Source organism: Gavialis gangeticus, unplaced genomic scaffold, assembly GCF_001723915.1.
Source record: "Gavialis gangeticus isolate Ggan-Ray unplaced genomic scaffold, GavGan_comp1, whole genome shotgun sequence".
Taxonomy (NCBI): Eukaryota; Metazoa; Chordata; order Crocodylia; family Gavialidae; genus Gavialis; species Gavialis gangeticus.
In genome coordinates, this window is record NW_017729016.1 from 15,229,290 (window position 1) to 15,249,851 (window position 20,562).

The 20,562-nt window shown below is 47.9% G+C and overlaps 1 protein-coding gene across 2 annotated transcripts in view; it reads right to left on the reverse strand.

Moving 5' to 3' along the window:
- ADAP1 (ArfGAP with dual PH domains 1) overlaps positions 1 to 20,562 on the reverse strand; it is a 114,391-nt gene that overhangs the window by 27,720 nt on the left and 66,109 nt on the right. For both annotated transcript variants that reach the window (XM_019512912.1, XM_019512911.1), the window contains one exon: positions 2,342 to 2,454. In XM_019512912.1, the coding sequence (XP_019368457.1) occupies positions 2,342 to 2,454 (113 nt within the window). The remainder of the gene's footprint in view (positions 1 to 2,341; positions 2,455 to 20,562) is intronic.

Sequence of the window (20,562 nt, forward strand, 5' to 3'; positions counted from 1 at the left end):
CCCCATGTGTGTGGGGCAGGGGAGGGCCCAAGCAGCCCCTGGCTGGCTGGAGCTCTGCCAGCCTGCAAAGGAAAAGCCACGGCTTCCTGCGTTTTTCCACTTTTTAATTTTGTTCACGACCCTTTCATATATTCTTGTGACCCATTTTTGGGTTGCGACCCATGGGTTGAAAAATGCTGCCTTAAGCCACTTATACACCTAATAGACGGAAGAGAATCTGGCCCAGAGCAGATGTGTGTATAGCATCGTGCCAAGGCCGGGCAAAGGGAAAGGTAGCAAATCAACCCCTTTACCCAACTGACTGGAGCCCAAGAAGCATCGGACATTCACAAGGACAACCAGACTCTGTGGGGTTTAAAGGAAATAAAAAGTCCAGAAAAGCACCTCGGTTTTCTCAGTCATATGAGTGCATGATGACAAAGCTTCCCTCCATTCATCACCCATGTCATTTTCGTTGAATGGCTTCCTATTTCACTTACAATAGATGAGATCTGGTTTTGAGCAGAAGACTAATATTTCCTAGCCTGACAAAGAAATATAAAAACCTGATACATTTTCCTCTCTGACTGCTTGCCCTGTTGTTTAATGAACATAGAGCAGCCAAGGACACAGACAGGCATGCGCCACTGCCTGCCCTTCTGGAGTCTTGGACTTTACAAATCCAGGACCACAGCGGTCAGAGGCTTTCAAATGCCCCTATAACCACTAGGGCTGTGCCAGGCTTCGGACAGAGCTTCGGATCCGGAGAAGCTTTGGACGCTTTGGGATCCGAGGCAGCACATCCGGGTTGACGCGCTGTCTCATTCGGCTTCCCGAAGCGCTTCGGAGCCACCTTGGAGATCCAGCCGTAAGGTATAATGGGAAAACAATAAAATATCTATAACTTTGTTGTTGTTTTTTTTTTGTCTGATTTGGATGAAATTTACAGGGGTGGTAGACTCTGCAGACAGGATGAATCCTGCCAAGTTTAAAGAAGATCAGTGCAGGGGTTTGGGGGGAACTGTACCCCAAATTCTTGAAAGCAAAACTCACGTCATGTCTAGGCTTTACAACATAGCGGGGTAAAAACTGCAGGGCTGGTAGCTCTTACCGAGGCCACAAAGCCTGCCAAGTTTCAAGAAGATCAGTGCTGGGTTTGGGGGGAACTGCCCCTCAAGCTGAGTACAAGCAAAACTGGTGCCATGGGTGCTTGTGGGACTGACTGTGTCTGTCCTGGGGTGTGGAGGAGAGACGCGGCCGCAGGCCTGGCTGCCAAGCTGCTGTGTGCCCAGTTACCAATCAATCCATCATGATTCACTCAGGGACCAGGGACTCAGGGACCAGCTCAATACAGGACCTAGCTACTACATAACGACTTAACAAGCAGCAATTAGCACCTACAGAACCAGGCTAAGGAGAGGAAAGACTCAATACAATCAACTGCCCCAGGACAGACCGGGTCTTGGCATGAGTTTTGCCTGTCAGCAGCTAGGGGTACAGGCCCCAGGACCCCCCTGCACCAATCTCCTCCACAGCTGGCAGGCATCACAGCAGGGGCCACCATCCCTGCAGCTGTCACTCTGCTGTGCCTTAGTACACGCAGTGTCACCCATGGCACCAGTTTTGCTTGTCCGCAGCTTGAGGGGCAGTTCCCCCAAACCCCTGCACCGATCTCCTTGAAACTTGGCAGGCTTTGTGGCCTCAGTAACCCCTACAGTTTTGACCCCCCTGTGGTGTAACACACAGCCATGACAGGAGTTTGGCTTTCATGAATTTGGGGTACAGTTCCCCCCCAAACCCCTGCACTGATCTTCCTGAAACTTATCAGGTTTCATGCTCTCAGCAGAGGCTACCATCCCTGCAGGTTTCATCCAAATCAGACAAAAAACCAACAACATTATAGATATTGCATTGATTCTCCATTATACCCGATAGCCAGATCTCCAAGGCGGCTCCTTAGCTTTGGAGCCGCTTCAGCCAGACCGAGGCAGAAACTCAATCCGGAGCTCCAGATCAGATTGCGGCCATCCGAAGCAGCCGGATCTGAAGCTGGATCAGATCGCTGCTGACTTGCACAGGCCAAATAACCACCCGGGCCCACAGCAGTGTCACGGTGCGTCCTCAAGAGTTCATCGTAGAGAGCCTTGTCATTTTTCTTGCTGGAGTCAAGAAAAAAACTTCGCTTGCCCTCAACACCCAACGATGAGGAGAGCAGGTCGCTGCAGCGCTCTGTCCAATTGGCTTTTTGCTCCTTGCACAATGGAGGAATAAATGACTCGGTGTTCATCAGACATCAGTGCCATGGAGATACACCCACACGGCCCAAACCTCCCGTGACCAGGCACTGGCCCCAGACACTTACATCGTTTTTGTTGAAGTATTTCAGGGCGCCTTCCCGTTCCGATAAGACAAATTTTCTGCTTAGGAACTGCCCGTTGTCGCGTCCTCTCTTCCATAGAAATCCTTCTCTGTAACCTGCAACCAAAAGACACAACAGAGAATCAAGACCAAAAAGACTTCAAGGAAGGGCAGAGCTGAACAGGTGAACACCTGCCTGATCTCTCCTAGACACGGAGCAGACAGGCCATGGCGTGGCCTTTCCTGCCAGATGCCTGCCTCACCCCGTTCTCTCTCTCTCTCCTTATTTTGGACCTTGTGCTTCAAAGACGGCTATTCGTGGAGACGCTGAGTTGGCCAGCAGTTGTTCCAAACACACGTCCCGCCACAGCATCTCATCCCAGGTATCCTACTCATTTTTGGAGTCTGAATCAGGGAAGCGGAGCTGACGGTACCAAAGAACCAGGTGGGGATGGGTCCGGATCCCGGGGGATATTTGTCCGGATCACAGAAAACACCAAGCACATAGCCCTCTGGCCATCTGCTCAGACAGGGAAGATGCAAAACTCTCTGAAATCAATGGAAGTCTTTTTAAATGCATTTTTTTAAATGTGGGAAATCATTTATATCATTTTTCCATTGACTTCTACAGGCTTGGGAGCAGAACCTGCCCAAATTGCAGAGAACTGACTACCTTCCCCCTCCTTGGGTTGTTTCATGCAATTCTGAGACACTCTGGTGAGGCTGCAGAGGAGATTTCACCACTTGAGCTGCCCTGGACCCGGGGAATTTCCCCAGCCCCACTTTTGCTAGGACGGGATTTGCCCCTTGGAATAGTTTTTGAGATTATTATTAAAAACTGAAAATCAGAAAAATGCTGTTTTTAATCCCCACCGCAAATTCCCAGACAGCCCAACTATCTGCAGCTAAACACACTCATGCTCTTTTCCAGTGCCTTCGTAGCCAGAATGTGACGCTTATCTCAGCACAGATGTGTTAAAGCACTGCCCTTATTCTGCAGTGCATTAAAAAAAAAACACACCACAAGGCATCTGCAGAACAATCTCTGTAAATATTGACTGAGCTGTTTGATAATGATCTTCAATATATTTGAGATGTTAATTATACAAAAAGCCCCATTGAGATCTCTCCCTCTCAATTTCTCTTCTCTGCTCCATTTAGGTTTTGTCATCGACTCTCTATAGATGTGATTTTTAAAGCGAGAAATTAAATGCCTTTTAACTTGTAACTAAATAACTAAGCTCTTTCTTGATATGCAAAGTAGCTGTGGCATCAGCAGGCAGCCTGTCATTTATACGTATGTTATGAAACAGCAATTTATAGAAACTCCTTCTTCAGCCTGCGTCTCAGAAACCTCGACTAGTGAGCGTCGTGCTAAATGCCCACTCCCCCGTGTAAAATGTACTTACATCTCAGAAAAAAAATAGCTTTGTAAGTACGAGCTGCGTAAAAAGCTTCTAGGTGAATGAGAGGTTAATGGCAGACAGTTTTATAAAGGCAACAGAATATGTTACTGCTAAGGTTAAAGACAAAACCCGTAAGTGCTGGTAGAGCTAAATATACCATTGTTTATAGTCCCTACATTAGTACTATTTACTCTGTCTGGATTTATAAAAATTAAAACCAAATGCTTTCCCCAGAACTCGAAGCCGGCTCTCTCCGAAGGGTTACCCAAAGCCGTCCATGTTAGGCATAAATAAATGCAACCTTAACCACTCCACCGTTACTAATGTTGAATGTTAACTATAGCGCACATCGTAAATCTAAAAAAACCCATCAGACCACTGGAATGCGAGGTTGTAAATGGGCTGATAACTTGATACAGATGTAAGCAATGGAAATATTTAAAGCTGTCTGCAGCACTTTCTTTTCCATCCCATATGGGTCAGATACAGCGTGTGTGGGGGGGGTCAGTTAAAAATGCCCGTGCCTCATTCTTCCCCCCACTCCCCCGCTGCAACCTCCTTGGCTGCTTATACATCTCGACATGCGCTGCCACCCAAGAAAGAGAACTTGCATTTCCACCAGCCTCTGGGGACATCCTATAATCCATTATTTACACTTCTACCACTTTAAGTTAGTACAGTCTGCGCACAACCGCCTCGACACAGCTACTCTGCACGTGCACAGTACCCGACAATCATTTTCTCAGTTCAGATAAACCTAAATAGCTTCCAGGACCACAAGTCCCCTGGCACTGCTCCATGGATACATTATCCTGCTGCCGGGCAGACAGTCCACAGGCCTCCACCGCGCCTTGCAGCCGTGCAGCACCAGGAGTCTTTTGGGGGCGGCTCGCCTGGCTCAGCAACTCCCCCTCTTCACTGTTTACAGCCCAAATCCTCCTCCCTCGCTTCCCTCACCAACAGCATCCACTGCCTATGCCTCGTGCAGCCTCGCCAGGTTTTCTGTTCTCCATGATACATCCATATAAATGGTCCATGGAGTGACCCCAAGCTTATACAAGAACAGAGCGTGGCTGCGGCCAGCTGCCCACCTATGACAAGCTAAGATGCATGCAAGAATCAAAGAACAATATCAAAGAGTGTAACCAAGCGGGTGGACACGGGAGTTGGAACAGCGACTGCTCCGGTCCATCGGACCCTCCTCTCTGATGGCCTGCACCGACCTCTTGTCCCTAAGGAGACCTGAGCAAGCAGAGATGGAGTGCAATCTATACCGTTAGATGCAATTCAAACTACATTTTTTTTTGTTTCATTTTTTAATGAAAGGAAACAGGGAGTCCCAGAGGGGACTTTAATCAAGCAGCAGAAATGGACCAAGGTAAAAAAAATCCTGCTCCCTATTCTGGTGAGCGACTAACCATCTGATACAAAGGCTAAGAAAACTACCCACCTGGCCACAACCACACTACCCAAGAACATCAAGGTGAGCGCAAAAACGCACTGACTGCTGCCCAAGGACTCTCATCATCCTGGTGGTACGAATGAATTCCCCTATCTTTACAAGGAACTGAAGCTTTGAAGGATTCCTATTAAGGTGCATGTATCTGCCAGATTTTATCAAGGAAAATGGTATACAGTTAACGACGCACTGCACATGATGGATCGGACTGGGAATAACGGATTTCTTCTCGGAGGGTGCTGACAGAAGACAGACAATCTGCAGACGATGCCTCGCTGATATGTTTATAAAATGCAAGATTTGCTTACCACGAGGCAGAAACATTTCCTTGCTGCTGAGGGTTGGTCTTGTCGACTGCGCTGTTGAATAACAAAGTGCGCGGCAGCTTGTTCACAAACCTTTTCTAGGTGGTTTTTAAAAACCAAGGACAGGTAGTCAGAGAGTCTGCCCTTCCTGAGAACCAGTGCTAAATACCAACCCCATGGAGAGGATTGGAGAAGACATCACAAGGGTAAACTAATGTGGGGAGGGCCAGAAAAGATCCACGGCTGCCGCAGCCGCACAAGCGTGCTGGTGGCCTGGAAGCAGCCAGAAGTCCCTGCTGCCCCATGTGTCACGGCTGCCCAGGAGACCTTGTTACACCTCTGATCAGAAGCAATTTCTGCTGGGCCCTTTAAATTAACCTGGCAGTTTGCAAAGTTCTCCCACGCTTAATTGCATCTGGCGTCTGGGAAAAAATAACACCTCGTTAGAAAGCTGCAGGACAGACGAGCTGGAGGCGGAAGTTAGGGGGTTGGACGCAGCTGTCAAGAAAAGGGGAGCAGAGAGGATGCAGTGATGCCTGCCTGACGCAGCAAAGGCAAGCATCCAGGTCAACAACACTTTGAGGGCACGGGATTCTTTGTCTTCAGAGCCGCACCTGCAGCTTGCTCAGTTCCAGGTGATGCTGGACAGGACACAGGGTTGCCGACATGACAAACGCTTTGCCTTGGATAAAGAAGCCAGGGCACTGGGTTGCTTGGCTCTCAGCAAGCAAGGGTGTATATGCCTCCAAAGGGCTGGGCTCCACATAAGCATTTAGGTGGTTATCATTATCAGTGACTTGTAGAAGCTTTGCAGTCTTTTCCCTCCCCACAACAAGCTCCCCTGCCTACTGCTGTTGCTTTGGGGGGAGCTGCAACCAGGCCGTGGAAGTGCTCAGTAGAAGCTACTCTACCCCCCTGCAGAGGCAGCCCTCCACAGCCCCAGAGCAACCTCCTCTCCTGCAAAACCGGGGGGCATCCTGTTCCCCAACTCTGTCCAGCCCTACAGTCTCCAGCCACAGGGGCTCTGTGCCACAGCGGAGGGGGAGTCTCTTTCTCCGGGCTGTCCATTGGAAGGACTGACAGGGTGCATTACACTACCAATGGGTTCTTCATGGCTGCAAAGGATGGGACATGATTTCTTCCTATGGCCCAGTCCTGCACCTTACACAGTAAGCCCTTGAGTACGCATAGATAGACTACATCCCGTACATATTAATTCCCATGATGTCCTAGCCTGGATTTTAATAAGCATGTTGCTCGGGTTGTTTCATTCCTTCTTCCTTCAGGGCTGCGTCCTCAGGTGATACTCCTTTTATCCTGCCCCAGTGTAGTGTCTGCACCCATCAATAATAGAGAGTGGAAAAAACAGCAAACTCTACTTGAACTGAACATGAACTCCTGGCTCCCCAGGCAAGCTACGGATGTCAGCAAGAAGCTTTGCCTTGAACGTCCGTCTGAAACACCCTGGGGACAGGAAGATTTTTAATATACTGGCCGCAGAAGAAATAAGCAGAGCTTCCCATAAAAGAAATCATTTGAGACTGGAAGGTGCTAGATCTGGACAAGTAAACCTCTTCGTTTTACCTCTGTTGGCTTCTTCACCTAAGCAACAGCTTCCTAATTAGAGGTATCTGGCCAAATTTGGGCTAGTGTAAGTAGGTGATGCTGTCTGGCCCACTAACATGACACTTGCAAAGAATTTGGGGCTGGACCCGATGATCTGTAAGATCCCTTCCACCCCTAACAACTATGAAACTATGAAATTCAAGAGTTGTATGCCTCGGCCCTAAGCTACAGGACAAGCAGCATGGCTTTGAGACCACGATTGTCTTGTCTCCAAAAGTGCAGTACCGTCTCCAGCAGCCTGCAAGATAAGACTGTCACTACGAATTCACTAGCCCTAAAGCATTATTGCAGGAAGGCTGCCTTCCCCAGACCAGCGGGCCAGGAGCTCAGACCGATCTCTAGAAACAACGCTCTGCTGTTGCTAACGTTACCACTGTTTGCAGACGTCAAGTTCGCTGCAGAGCTTCAGATGCTTGCCAAAAAGAAAACCAATCACTTATTTTTGCAGACAGTTCTGGCATGAATTAGCAACATTTTAAAAACAGCTGTGACAGACTTAACCAACAAATAGTGTGCAATATAACTGTAAATCACAAATAATTACATGACCAGCCAGAAAGTACACTTCTGCCTCATCACGTATCTTCCAGCCATTCCAGAGCAACATCTTAGTCCATCACAATGTATATAATAACAGTGGGGGGGGGAAATTAGCTTCCTGGATTCAGAAGACAAGAGTCAGTAAAGATTCCTCCCCCCCACTCCACCCATCAGGATGGACAGTGAGAGGTCGCTACATTGCTCCTATGATCTTACTCAGGTGGCATTAGGTTTCTGTCCCAAAAATATTGCTATAGCGGGTGTAAAAGGGAGCTAGGGGCTCCTGTTACTTTAACGAAGAAGCTGCAACAGGAATATCCCCAAGTAGGGGAAGAGACTGAACATTACGGGCTAGCTGCAGGGGAGTAGGCAGGGACCCATAGGCCACAAGTGCCTATTGCAGGGCCAGCTGCACAGCATGACGACCCAGAGGGAGGCACTGAGTGTTTTGAGCAATTGCTTGTCTTTTAATTTTCTAATTTATATTGGAGGACTAGGTGGGGCTGTAGAGGGTGGAAAAGGAGGGACCAGGAGTGCTTGAGGGGCATGTCAGGTTTTGAGCCCTGTCAGGGCCAGAGGCATGAAACTGGAGCAGCGAGAGACTGAGAGGGCCAGAGTCTAAGCCCAACGGGCAACAGGGGTGGCAACGAGAGGCTGAGACTGCAAGTGCAGGCCAGTGCCAGTGGGCCAAGGCTACCAGTCTACAGCCAGGATAACAAGGGAGCAACTAGCACCAGAGTGACATCTGTGAGGCATGAATGTGACTGTAGGGGTGGAAGGAGGCCAGGAATAGCCTTTAAGGTGACTGGTGCCCCATGTCCAACAGGGGCTCTACTCAGGGTTTGAAGAACAGAATTGGGGGTCAACCTGGCTACAGGAGGGATCCACCAGCCAAAGCAAGCTAGGGATCACTCAGGGACCCTGGGGCAGCCTCCCTTGTTCAACAGAAAATAATTCCATCAAGGCATGGCAGGCAAGAGAAGGGAGGGTTCTTGTGGACCCGGAGTGGGGCTGGAGCCATGAGGCCACCAGGGAGCATCAAGGCTGCCACTGGGGCATGGTCCTGCTATAGGGGGTGGCAAAGATGGGAATCCCAGCACTGAGAAATAACAGACCAGATGGTGTATTAAGCATCACGTCATACTGAGTTGATCTAAGAAGGATGCAGGACTTTTAGCATCAGCTGTTGCCAGCAGTGTCATCTACACTCTCGCTTTTACTAGTGGAGCTGCATCCGATTGGAGCAGTGGGAGCAAAAGCAGGACATTTTCAGCAAGGAAGTCCACAGCGGTTCTTTTGACTCCCCTTGTGGCCTCATTGAGTCATTGTGTCGGCCAAAGTTCAGTCCCTATAAAAAGGGGATGTTGAACTTCCATACCTGAAAGGGGCATCATAAGGACTGTTTAATGATTTCACGGAGTTTGGTACATGGTAAGTTAGAATTATGATTCTGGTTGCTGGCACAGTGCCCAGGAAGAAGAAAACTTATGACTAAAAAACCCCACGGGCCCTTATTCTGATCTCCCTTATCCCTAAATAAACCAGGAGTGACTTCTAGTCAACCAGTGTAACTTGGGAACATGCCAAATATATATATTTTTGTCTTGGTGTGACACCAATGCCTGATTTCATGCAAGACTAAAAGCTCCAAAGATAACAGAAGAATGGCTCCTGTGGTGATAATTTCATGCTGGCTCTCTCCAAGAAGTCTCAGGAGTCCCATTCTCATGAGGCTCTAGCCCAGATGAGGAACCAAAGGCTACATTTAGGCAGGATGACCATAAGGAAATCTGGGACATCCAGGACACTGCCCCTCACCCCCAACTCAGCAACAGAGGCTGGTGGGCAGGGGCATGGACGCAGTCCAGTGGGGAGACAGAGTAGCCTGGTGTGTCATTCCAGTCTGCCTCCCTGCTGGACCACGCCCCTGTGATTCTGGGATGCTCATTTAAATTTTCACTGACCAGCTGGGACCAGCTTTCAAAATCCAGGACTGTCTGGGGCAGAGGGATGTATATCACCCTATAGTTAGGGGAAGCATCCCGACCTATTTAAAACTCACCTTGGCAACCAAGCCATTGCTCATGCAAACCCCAAATACCTCTTGCCATTGTTCCCTTTGCCTCTTATCTAATTGGGAGACAAACCAGAGATCATGGAAATGGAGGGAACTCCTACTCAGTAGGTATATCCAAATAGCAATCTGAGCTACCAGTCCCATGGGCTGAGCTCTTCATTCATGCAGACAGACTCCCTTTCCTCTTAAGTCATCAAACAACAAGCTTTGTCTGCAGCTCAAAAAAACCCAGTCAATTCAGTGCTAAAATAACAGGGCTTATATTTCTGCATTTCCATTTCTATAAGAAACCTGAAATTCTACTGCTCATACAAGATTCATTAAACCACTCCAGTAGACAGGTACTTATTGGAATAGCGACACAAATTTGATGTTGTACAGTTAAGAAAGTTGACTCTACGAGAGACATCTTTGATAGCCAATGGTCATGACACCTTTTTAGTGGAGGGGCTTGTGGGAGAATGTGACACTATTATACTTTCCATGCTACACTTTCCTCTGATTCCTGTGACCCTATACTCTCCATAGCCACGGCAAAACGCACTGGACTGAGAAGGATGCATGTTCAAACTGAAGTCTTCTCTCCACTGTGAAGAGTGTAGGGTGCTGTCAATCTGGCACTGAGCATGATCATTCTCCCTGAAGACTCAATGTCTATTCCTCACATTTTCCAAGCTCTCACGAGCCCAGCAGACAAATCCCCAGACCCCAGCTCTTCCCCATCCCAGGTTTCTAGGGGCTATCACCACATAACTTCTTTTGCATGTGCCCATTTCAAATGTGAGAATTCCCAGGATCTAAAGCCAATCCGTCCTTTCCTAACAATCTCTTAATATGCAAATTATCTTTCCGATGGCCACTTTAAGCAGAAAAGAATTTCCTGCTGCCACCCAGCCTGCTCTTGCTGCTTTCCAGGAGCTCATAAACCAATTATTGTCCCCCCTGCATTTTAGGCCAGCTATGGATGCAAGCTGCTGATTAGATTGATTGCTTCCACAATACCCAATTAACCCACTTGCTCTGCAAATGATTGACTTAATCAAAGGCAATTAGCACTTAAATGGCTAAATCATGCAGGAAAAGAGGGCTTGGAAGGTGATTGAGATGCCACATTATGGACATCTCAGTGGCCTTCCAAGAGATAACATCGTCATTAATGTTCCCAGCCCAGTACTGCAGCTGCCAGAAACAGCTCCTCTGTGGTTTCAGCTGAAATATCCAATGGCGGGGAAGGGGGAGTGGGTGTGTATAGAAAAGCAGGGATTATTTTCTGGATCAAAGACATCGGAAAAGAATTGCCATGGTGTTAAGAAGGGAAAAGGGCCATGCCTCCCCAACCCTCCCGCAAACTGAAAGCTCTGCGGTATGCACTGCCTAGTCCAATGCTTCTCAAGCCTTTTTAGACTTGAGGCGTCTCTAGATAGATTCAAGGCACCCCTTGGAAAATGCCACCTTTTTGTTTTCACTCTTTTTTTGCCTACACAAAAATAATAGAGCAGCTTTTCATTTGCAAAGAACTCTGGAAGCCCACAACTGTGGATTTCTATTTGAAATCTCTGGGTTTCCCTTATGAATCATGTTTGCAAACCTAACAGTGCTAACTGTGCAGCACCCTGCGACACCCTTGAATGGATCCCCAGGGCACCCTGGCTGAGAATCACCAGCCCAAGGAGTGGGGAGGGAGCTTTCCCGACTTCTACTCACCCTCCCTTCTACTCGGGATGGTCCTTCGTTTTCCACGGTCAGTGTTTAACTGAGAGACTGCCAACTCACTCCACTCCTAATTTGTGCCTGCATGTGTGCGTGGGTTCCTCCTGTCCATGCAGATGCAAGTTATCGTCTCCCACAACACACACAGCCACTAAGAAACCCAGCTTGCAGGCAGTGTCAGGGCCCTGGGGACAAGGACATCATCTCCATTGTCACTGTGAGCTCCAGAACCGCTGGACAGTATTACACACGCTCTGTGACTGAGGCAGAGAAAGGTACAAACAGCTCTTCCTAGCAGAGTACTTCAGGAAAGACAAAAAACCAGCCACCCATTCAATCAACAACAGACAAAGACAGCTCTTAGATCTGGGCTGACCCTGGGGGTTGGGCCAAGTATGTAGAAAGGAATTTAAAAAAAAAACCCCTACATCTCTAGAAATCATTGCAAAAACGCTGTGTTATTTTGCTGCCTCTTAAACAACAAAGCCCTTTGAAGTGAAAAAATGTGCAGTGTTTCAGCTAACCCATCTGTTGGAAATCAATGTGTGAAATGGAGCCAAATACAGCATCTCTCCAGAAAAACATCAGCCAGAGCTTAGCAAAACACCCGAGTCCTTGCCTCAGCTTGAAGAGCCCTGGACCTTTTCTGAGAGCACGTGTGGTGCATTTAAACACAAGGTCAGCCGCTGGGATGGAGAGGCCTGTTAAAGTCATGACAAATATACCTGCATTGCAGGCTCTGAGCTGAAAAGCCAAATTGCTCCTCGGCAAAGCTCCAATAATAAAGCTATAATCTGTTAAGCCTGTGATGTTTGCCACCATTTAAATCTGATTAAAGTTGTTCATGACACCACTAAACCTAACAGTCAGAAAACACTCCCATCATTTCTGATGTTTCTCAGTGTAATCCAGACCCTCTCCTTTCAAAGAGTTGTCAGCTAAAGGGAATATAATAAGAGAACATGGCATCTAATCCAGTTTTTTAAGCTGTTTTTAACTGGTTTCTCTAATCATGTTACAGTTCCCTCTGGAGCAACTCTCAGGTAACAAAGAAATTAATCTATTCATTAATATTCCCGGAAGGTTGTGGATGGCATCATATTGTGCCTTCATTTATTGGGCCTATCTAATACACATAAGGAACATATGGCAAGGTGCAGAGGTGTGAAATGAAGTGAAGCCACCACTGAGATGACAGGTAGGAGCCGTTCGAGTTACTCTGCAGGCTGCATTGTATGGATCAGCAATTAGAAGGGAAGCTAGTGGAAGGGGCGGATGCACTCATTAGTATGTCTTGCATGGATACTCAAGGTGAGGGGAAAGAGGGCCCTGCTTATCTGTGTAGCAAACAGCTAGAATCGTGGTGCTTGTGCCCCTGACCCCAGGAGGAGGAGAGTGCAGCAGGTGTTTGCAGGCCTGGGGCTGGGGAAGCTCACTCGGGCCCCATATCAGACATTCCCTGCTTCCCAAGGGTCCAGCATTTAGTGTCAATGCAGCTGCTGTGCCTTGGCTCTCCGGAGTGAGAACAGGTACCTGGGATCTGCACAATGGAGACAGGCAAGGAAGGACAGGGGTTTCTCTTCCACTTTCTCTTCTACTGTGCACCGTACGGGAGCAGCCCAGCAATGGTCAGAGCTTCTGATGGGGTCCCTAAGAAACGCTTCCCTTCCAGAGCATGCCAGGAAATGCAAACCTCTCAGCCAGCCCTCAACCCCGCAGAATGTGGGGCGGGGAGGGAGCATGGGCAGAAAGCTTCGTGTTCCCAGTCCTCTTCTGATCATTGCAGAGATCTCCCCTACAGTCATCCTACTGAGGCTCAGTCACATCCACCCTTCTATCAATTCCCTTTGTAAAGGGCCTATCAATATGGTGCAGCTTCCCGGGTAACTTCATTATTGAGCAACTGTTTACATATTGAAGATTAGACACAAATTAATCACTAGAAGGTGATTACCTTGGATCTGTGGGAAAGCAGAAGCTGAAGTCCTCTCTTAAGGAGAATTCCTTTACTGGAAGTCTTGTGCTTGTACTGCTGAGAAATGCTGCACAGTATCTGATTTCGCTGGGAAATCAAATTTTTCTTCCTTGACTGGCATCTGCAAATTCTCATTTGGGAGATCCTGGCCACTTGAACACCTCTGGCTGAAGCTACATTACTTTCCACTCTGCAGAGGCTCATGTCCATAGTAAACAACTTTCCTTTTTTTTTTTTTCCTTTTTCCTCATCTCAACGCAACCTCTTATAACAACAACATGTGATACCTCCAAATTGCATTCTGACCTTCACTTTCATTTTTTTAAATGTAAAGTTGATAAAAGTTCAATAATGAATGCACCTGAGGTCTGATATTCCTGGGGAGACAAGAATATGCACACTCAAGATTAACAACTAAAGAACAAATTGCATAACGGCAGCATTTAAAGGCTGAAACTAGGGCCTACTTCAGGGGTGGGCAAAATATGGCCTGGGGGCTGGATCTGGCCTGCCAGCCATTCTCTAGCCCATGGGGCCTCTAAAAAATTCAGTAAATTTAATATTTATTTGCTCCTGGCTGCCTGTCATAGATGACAAGAGCCAGGGGCAGTAGGATCCAGGGGAAGCCAGCAGCAGGACCCAGCAGCAAGGCCCTGCCTAGCAGAGGCTTCTGGCCTGGGACCATGGGGCTGTTCCTGCTTCCCTGCACTGGAAAGGGAAATACAGCCCTTGACAGCTTGCCAAAACTTGGCAAGTGGCCCTCTGCCCAAAATAACTGCCCGCCCCGACGGGCAATTAGTACTTATGCTAGGTACTAACATATTGAAGACAGAGTCGTCCCCCTCCCCCAAGCAGCATATGCTCTAACTAGGAAAAGATGGACAAGAGGTGGAAAAAGGGAAATTGAATTATCCTTTTTAGCCAAACAGGAAACTGAGGCAACACCAAGCTTAAAAGTTTAATCCAGCAAAACACTTTGGCATGCGATTCACTTTAAACATGTGCTTAAATCCTATCGATTTTGCTTAATAGGGATGAACAGAATTATGTGCTCAACTGCTTTGCCTGGTTGAATCAAGAACAATGTGCGGCTTCCCCAGTGCCACATATGGAGAATGTGGTACAGCCCATGATCTCCTCATCTATGAACAATGCTGTAACTACCACATTACATTTTCAAAAAACACTTCTTATTTGTATGACTAACCACAGGAGGCAATTCAAAGGGAAAGATGCTTAGGAACCTACTGGCTTTTCACTGTTGACGCTGTCAGCTTAGTGGCTGTTCTAGAAGCTAGGCTGGAGCCTTCACAGCTACTTTCATGCTGGGCTCTCACAGTGCAGCATTAGTGCCACAAACGCAGCAGAAGGACACTGAAATACTAAGAAGCAGAGATTCTGCTGTTTTTCTTTTTCCACGGAGAGATTTCCAGAAGCTTTTTGCGTTCTGTGTTTGTACAGCACCGAGCACATGGGACATGGCTAGTTTGGTCAAACCATGGGACAGATGGACAATAATAACCCAGGGCTGTTTTTCTGAAATCCTAGCACAGTCTCAGCTGAATCTGATCACAATCGTCCTCATTGCAGGGGGACAGAAAGGTCTGAAGCCAACCATGCACTTACTTATTAACAGGATGGCAAACAAGTGGAACAAGCCATAGCTGTATATACCCAGCTGCCACAGCAGGGCTCGACCTCAGGACTTTCAGCATCACAATGACAGGCCTGGAGCTAAAAGAGAGCTCCTTCCTTAGTAGCAGCAGATTGTATTATAAATGCAAACAGCCACAAGAGGGACACAATTCCCAACCCCCACAGCATGTCTGACCTCAACTCCCCAATTCCCTAACATGCCCTTAAAATTATTGTTGAACTGCAACTGAAGTTTGCCTGGTTTTCATTAACAACCCCATGGCTCAATTATCAACAGCAACAAACAAGCTGTACAGATGTGGCCAAGATAGCCGAAGTTCCTGCCTGAACTCATTTTCTGCCTTCTGCTTGGGTCCTTTCTTGTTCCTCCCTGCCAACACACCTCCAACCACTGGCCCATCCATAGACCTGAACACACCTATGATTATTCTTAAGCAGAGTGCAACAAAACCTCACTGACAAAAGAGGGTGCAGCCCCATAGAAACCAAAGGACCTGGGTCTTTTTGGGCCAGATTCAGAGCTGGTATCAAGTACTGCCCTACTTTTACTTGGAACACAAGAACATAAGAAGTGCCAGACTTGGCCAGACCAATGGCCCACCTAGCCCAGTGGTCACCAACCAGTGGATCTTGATCTGGTAGATCTCGGAGTCTCTTGAGATAGATCCCGGAGCCTCTTACAGTCAATACGAGGCTGGGGTGGGGGGCTGAGTGCCTGTGTGCATGCATACATGCACCCCAGCCCAGCAGGCCAGTCCATGGGGGAGGGAAGGGGTAGGGGCTAGATTGAGGCCCCCACGGTGAGGGACTGTGCCACAGAGGCAGGAGCAGGGGTAAGTTGAGTGGGACCCCAGCTGGGTGGGACTTACTTGCTGGGGAGGCGCACCCTCAAATAACTTTTTCTCCCTCTGCCTCGATCTGCCCGCCCCACCTTCTCTCCCCACAGACTTACCTGCTGGACCGGGGGGCGAGGGGGGTCAGCAGCACATGGTAGATCTTGTTTTTAAATGCCAAAGATAATCTCCTACTTAAAAAGGCTGGAGACCACTGACCTATCCCATTATCCCATCACCAACAGTGGAAGAAGCGGATGCCAGATGGAGAGCCGGATACATCTAGAGCAGGGGTGGGCAAAATGCGCCCTGTGGGCCAGATGTGGCCAGCCAAGCCATTCTATCCGGCCCACGGGGCCCCTAAAAAATTCAGAAAATTAATATTTATCTGCTCCTGGCTGTCTGTCATGTGGCCCTTGATGGCCTGCCAAAACTCAGCAGCCCTTCACCTGAAGTAACAGCCCGCCCCGATCTAGAGTGACCTGTCCTCTACCCACTGCCCTCCCGAGCATCCACCGTTATTGGGTGAGATTCCAGAGGAAACGTCTCCAACCATTTTGTTCAACAGCTATTAATAGATTTATCATCCATGAATTTATCCAGTCCCTTTTCGGCCTGGCTATGCTATCTGCCTCCACCACCTCCCATAGCAATGTAGTCTACGGGTGAACTATGAGTTGCATAATAAAGTACTTTCTCTTGTTAGTTTTAAACCTGTCTCCTAGCAGGGCCCTCTAGATGTAGTATTCTGGGACTTGGTGAACAACAGTTCCCTGTTCACTTGGTTCACTAGCTTCATGATTTTACAGACCTCTATCATCTTCACACTCATCCCTCTCCTTTCCAAACCAAAGAGTCCTAGCCTTTTTATTCTCCCTTTGTATGGCAACTGCTCTATAGCTTGATCATTTTGGTTGCCCTTCTCTGTACCTTTTCTAATTCTACTACAAACTTTTTGAGACAAGGAGACTGGACTGTCACACAGCGTTCAAGATGTGGGCGCACCGTGGATTTGTATAATGCCATGTTGTTTTCTATTCCTTTTTTAATGATGCCAGACATTTTATTGGCTTTTCTGAACCCAATGATCTTTTGACACAGAGGGGATTTACCCAAACGATGACCGGGAAACCCTTCTTCTCTCATATCAGGGAGAAGACAGGCCCCTAAAGATTTAGTAAAGGACATCATAAAATTGGGTTCCTCAGCATGTCCACAGCTGAGCAACGCTGGTCTCTGCTGCCCTGCAAATGGCACGTTCGGTTCCAAAGCGCTGCAAAGCCCCAAGCCAGTGCTGACAATCTGGTGCTGGGGGAGACATTTAGCAGCTTAGGTTCTGTGAAGCGTGGCCCTGTTCAAAACCACAGTCTTGGGAATCATCCAACACATTCTCCAAGCCATGAATAGCTTTAGACAAATTGTCTTATAGCCACGTCTGTAAATAAAATTCAGACCAGAATAGCTGCTCACGTAGATCACGACTAGTTAGGCTTAGCACTCCCTCCCCTCAGTGCATGATCCACAGATCACTAGATTCAATGGAAACGATTCAGGCGGCCTTCACCGGGCCTCGGACCCCTAACTCCAGAGCACTACCACCGAGACAGAGACCTCCCCCCCTGCCCCAGTGAGCAGATTTCCAAGGCTAAATCCCAGCAAGCATCTTCCTAGAGAGCCCAGGCTCCCCTGTTTACTTTGAAAAGAAGCCCAAATGTCTTCGGCACATCTGTTGCGGCTGCGGAGCAGCTCTCCATCATCTATCTATTCATCACAATTATAATCAAAACTCCGGCTCTGCCCCGGGCACAGATAACTTGTTAACCAGCACAATCTTTCCTCTCCATCTGCCAGTTTTGCGGCTGCCCAAGGCATCAGCTCAAACTGCATGTTCCTACGAACAGCAGCCGGATCTAGATGCATTCAATGCACTACACTGCAACAGCGATGTGCGTGTCACACGCGGATGCACGGTCACATGCCTTCACTTTCTGGGATACTGTTGAAAATGAGTGCGATCCTGCCCTGCAGACGGATCCAGCTCTATGGATCCAGGGTGTCTTCCAAGCCCTGCTGAAGCCAATGACAAAAATTCCCAACTCCAGCTCTGGCACGAGTCTGTGGGTAAATGTGACATCTTTTATTAGACCAACTGAATAGTTGGAAAAATTGTTCTTTACAAGCTTTCAGGCACGAGCACCCTTCTTCAGGCATAGGGAAAGTCAGTCTGTATTTTATGACGGTTTCAAAATCCCCTTCTCAATGTGCAAATTACTTTGTTAGATAGTCCAGGGATGATGGACGTAGCTATAGTTATTATGAATGCGCGACGCGTGCCACTTTCATGCAGGGCACCTGGATTAGATCAGACGTGTCAAACTCACTCTGGGCCCCAAGCCAGATCTGGACTGTGGGATGGGTCCACATGAACCTACTGATCTCCCAAGCCAGATCCATAGGGCCAGCAGCTGCAACAGCGGCGTGCCCAGTGGTGGCTGCAGCAGGTCCAGAGATGGCATCGCAGGCCCAATGAGGGGGAGACGGCAGGGCCAAGCAGACACGAGGTGGGCAGGACTGACTTGTCCCCTGCTGCCAAGGCCCATGGATGGAATCGCTCTCCAACGTAACGATCACAGCTCAAGTTGGTGGCCACTTTGCACACTCCCCACTTCAAGGAGAGTTTGAAAACAGTCAGATCAGGAGGTGCTGACAATGGGTTTTCCAGTCCAGTACTAACCGCAACTTGGTAAATCATGTAAATATTTTTCAACAAGCATCTGAACTAAAAAACAGCAAACCCCAGCCTTGCTGCTGCAGATGGATCTGCTGAGTCAGGCTTGTTGCAGGGAGGAAATGTGATTTACATCTCTTCCCTGAGCTGTTTTCTGATGCTCTGTCTCACAGTCCTCATTAGCACAGCCAGCAGCAGTCACTCTAATACAGCACCCCTGCCATGAAGCTTTGATACCTTTACACTCCAAACTACTCAGCCCTCCTACTGCTCGCACCCTGACCTACTTGCCGGGATTTTACCAGCCCTGTAACCCCAGAAGCCAACAAATATTTGGCTTGTTTTGCCCTTTGTCTCTTCTTCATTCAAGAAAGAAGGGCAGCCGGGTTCATTTCAAGACTGAGCCCATGAGCTGCTTGAGCAGCCCACAGTTCACCGGGACTATTGCATCCAGTCCAGGCCCCTGCTTCAAGAAATATGTAGACAACTTGGAAAGAGTTTGGCAGAGAGAGCAAGAGAAATGATTAGAGGTTTAGGAAACCCAGTTTACCAGGAAAGGTCAGAAGGACTGGGATTATCTATTCTGAAGAGATGGTTTATGGGCAATTTGACAACAGTCTTCAAATACCTAAAGGGTGGCCATGGAATATATAACAAGGAGCAATGGTCTTAGCAAGGGAAACACAGGTCGGAAGGTACAAAGGGCTTGTGACGTGCGAGTGGTTAAACACTGGAGCAGCTTACATAGAGAGGTTGTGGAGTCTCCATTACTGGAAACTTGTAAGAGGAGGAGGGTAGAAAAACTGGACCAGAGTTTAGACAGGGATGATCCAGCCTTGGGCAAGGAACCAGATTAGGTCCTGAGGCCACTTCCAGCCCCATTTTTCTACGATTCTATGCTTATATCACCATGTCACTGCACCAGGTCTTGTTGATACAGGTTTTTTCAAGTTCTCCAACATTTTGTGCCTTTAAATGATTTTACTTCTTGAAAAATAGAAATATAAAACAAGTTATGGAGCCGGGATGGGTTTTTTGAGTACTAATGGCAACAGAACACTGTTACTTGTTTTGATGTGATTTAGCATATGTTAAATACTAACTGGGCCCCTGCTCCCAGGAAACTATTATTTAGTAAGAGCCAAAAGTATTCCTGCCATAGTACAGGTCTTTAATACAAGAGACAGCTTTGCTTAAATTAGACAGGAAGAGTTTCAGTGACAATAGATTTTCACAGTACCAAATAGACTGGATTCTTATTTGTCTATTTATTTTTAAGCTGACACTTAAGAGACTCAGTTACACTATAAACCTGGTGATTCTCAAATAATAGATTTAGTGGCCAGTGATTCTCAACCAGAGCCAGCTGTGGGAGGCTCAGAGCTTCCGCTTGGAAAATGCCAGGCATGGACCTCAGTCCCTGAGTTACTCCATTGAGCACTATGGATACCGGGGACAAGTATGGCCTTCTGCAGTGACCCAAAAATTGACCTGGATTTCTCTGCAAAATAGGTTCTGGTGCTGTCCTCTACTTCCTGCTCCAGGTAGGACTGGAAATCCCATGAGAAAAGACTATTCTCCTGAGTCTTACCCCTGGTTTCAGCCTGGATAGCACCAGTGTGGCTGGGGGGAGAGGGGAGAAGGAACCCTATAAAATGTTTTTTACATCAAACCTCCATGAAAAAGCTTACTTCGAGCACGGGTCCAGGCAGGCTCGGCAGAGAACGTGGAGCATCACGTTGAAGTACAGGCTGGAAAAGGGTGCAGTAGAGCAAGGGTGGGGTGGGAGCACCCCAGATTGGAACCCAACCTGACCCATTTGACAAGGGCAAGAGAATTTGGGGGCAGATTTTCTGCCCTCGGTCTCTATTTGAGCACATGCAAAATTTCTTGCCTGGCTAAGTGAGCCC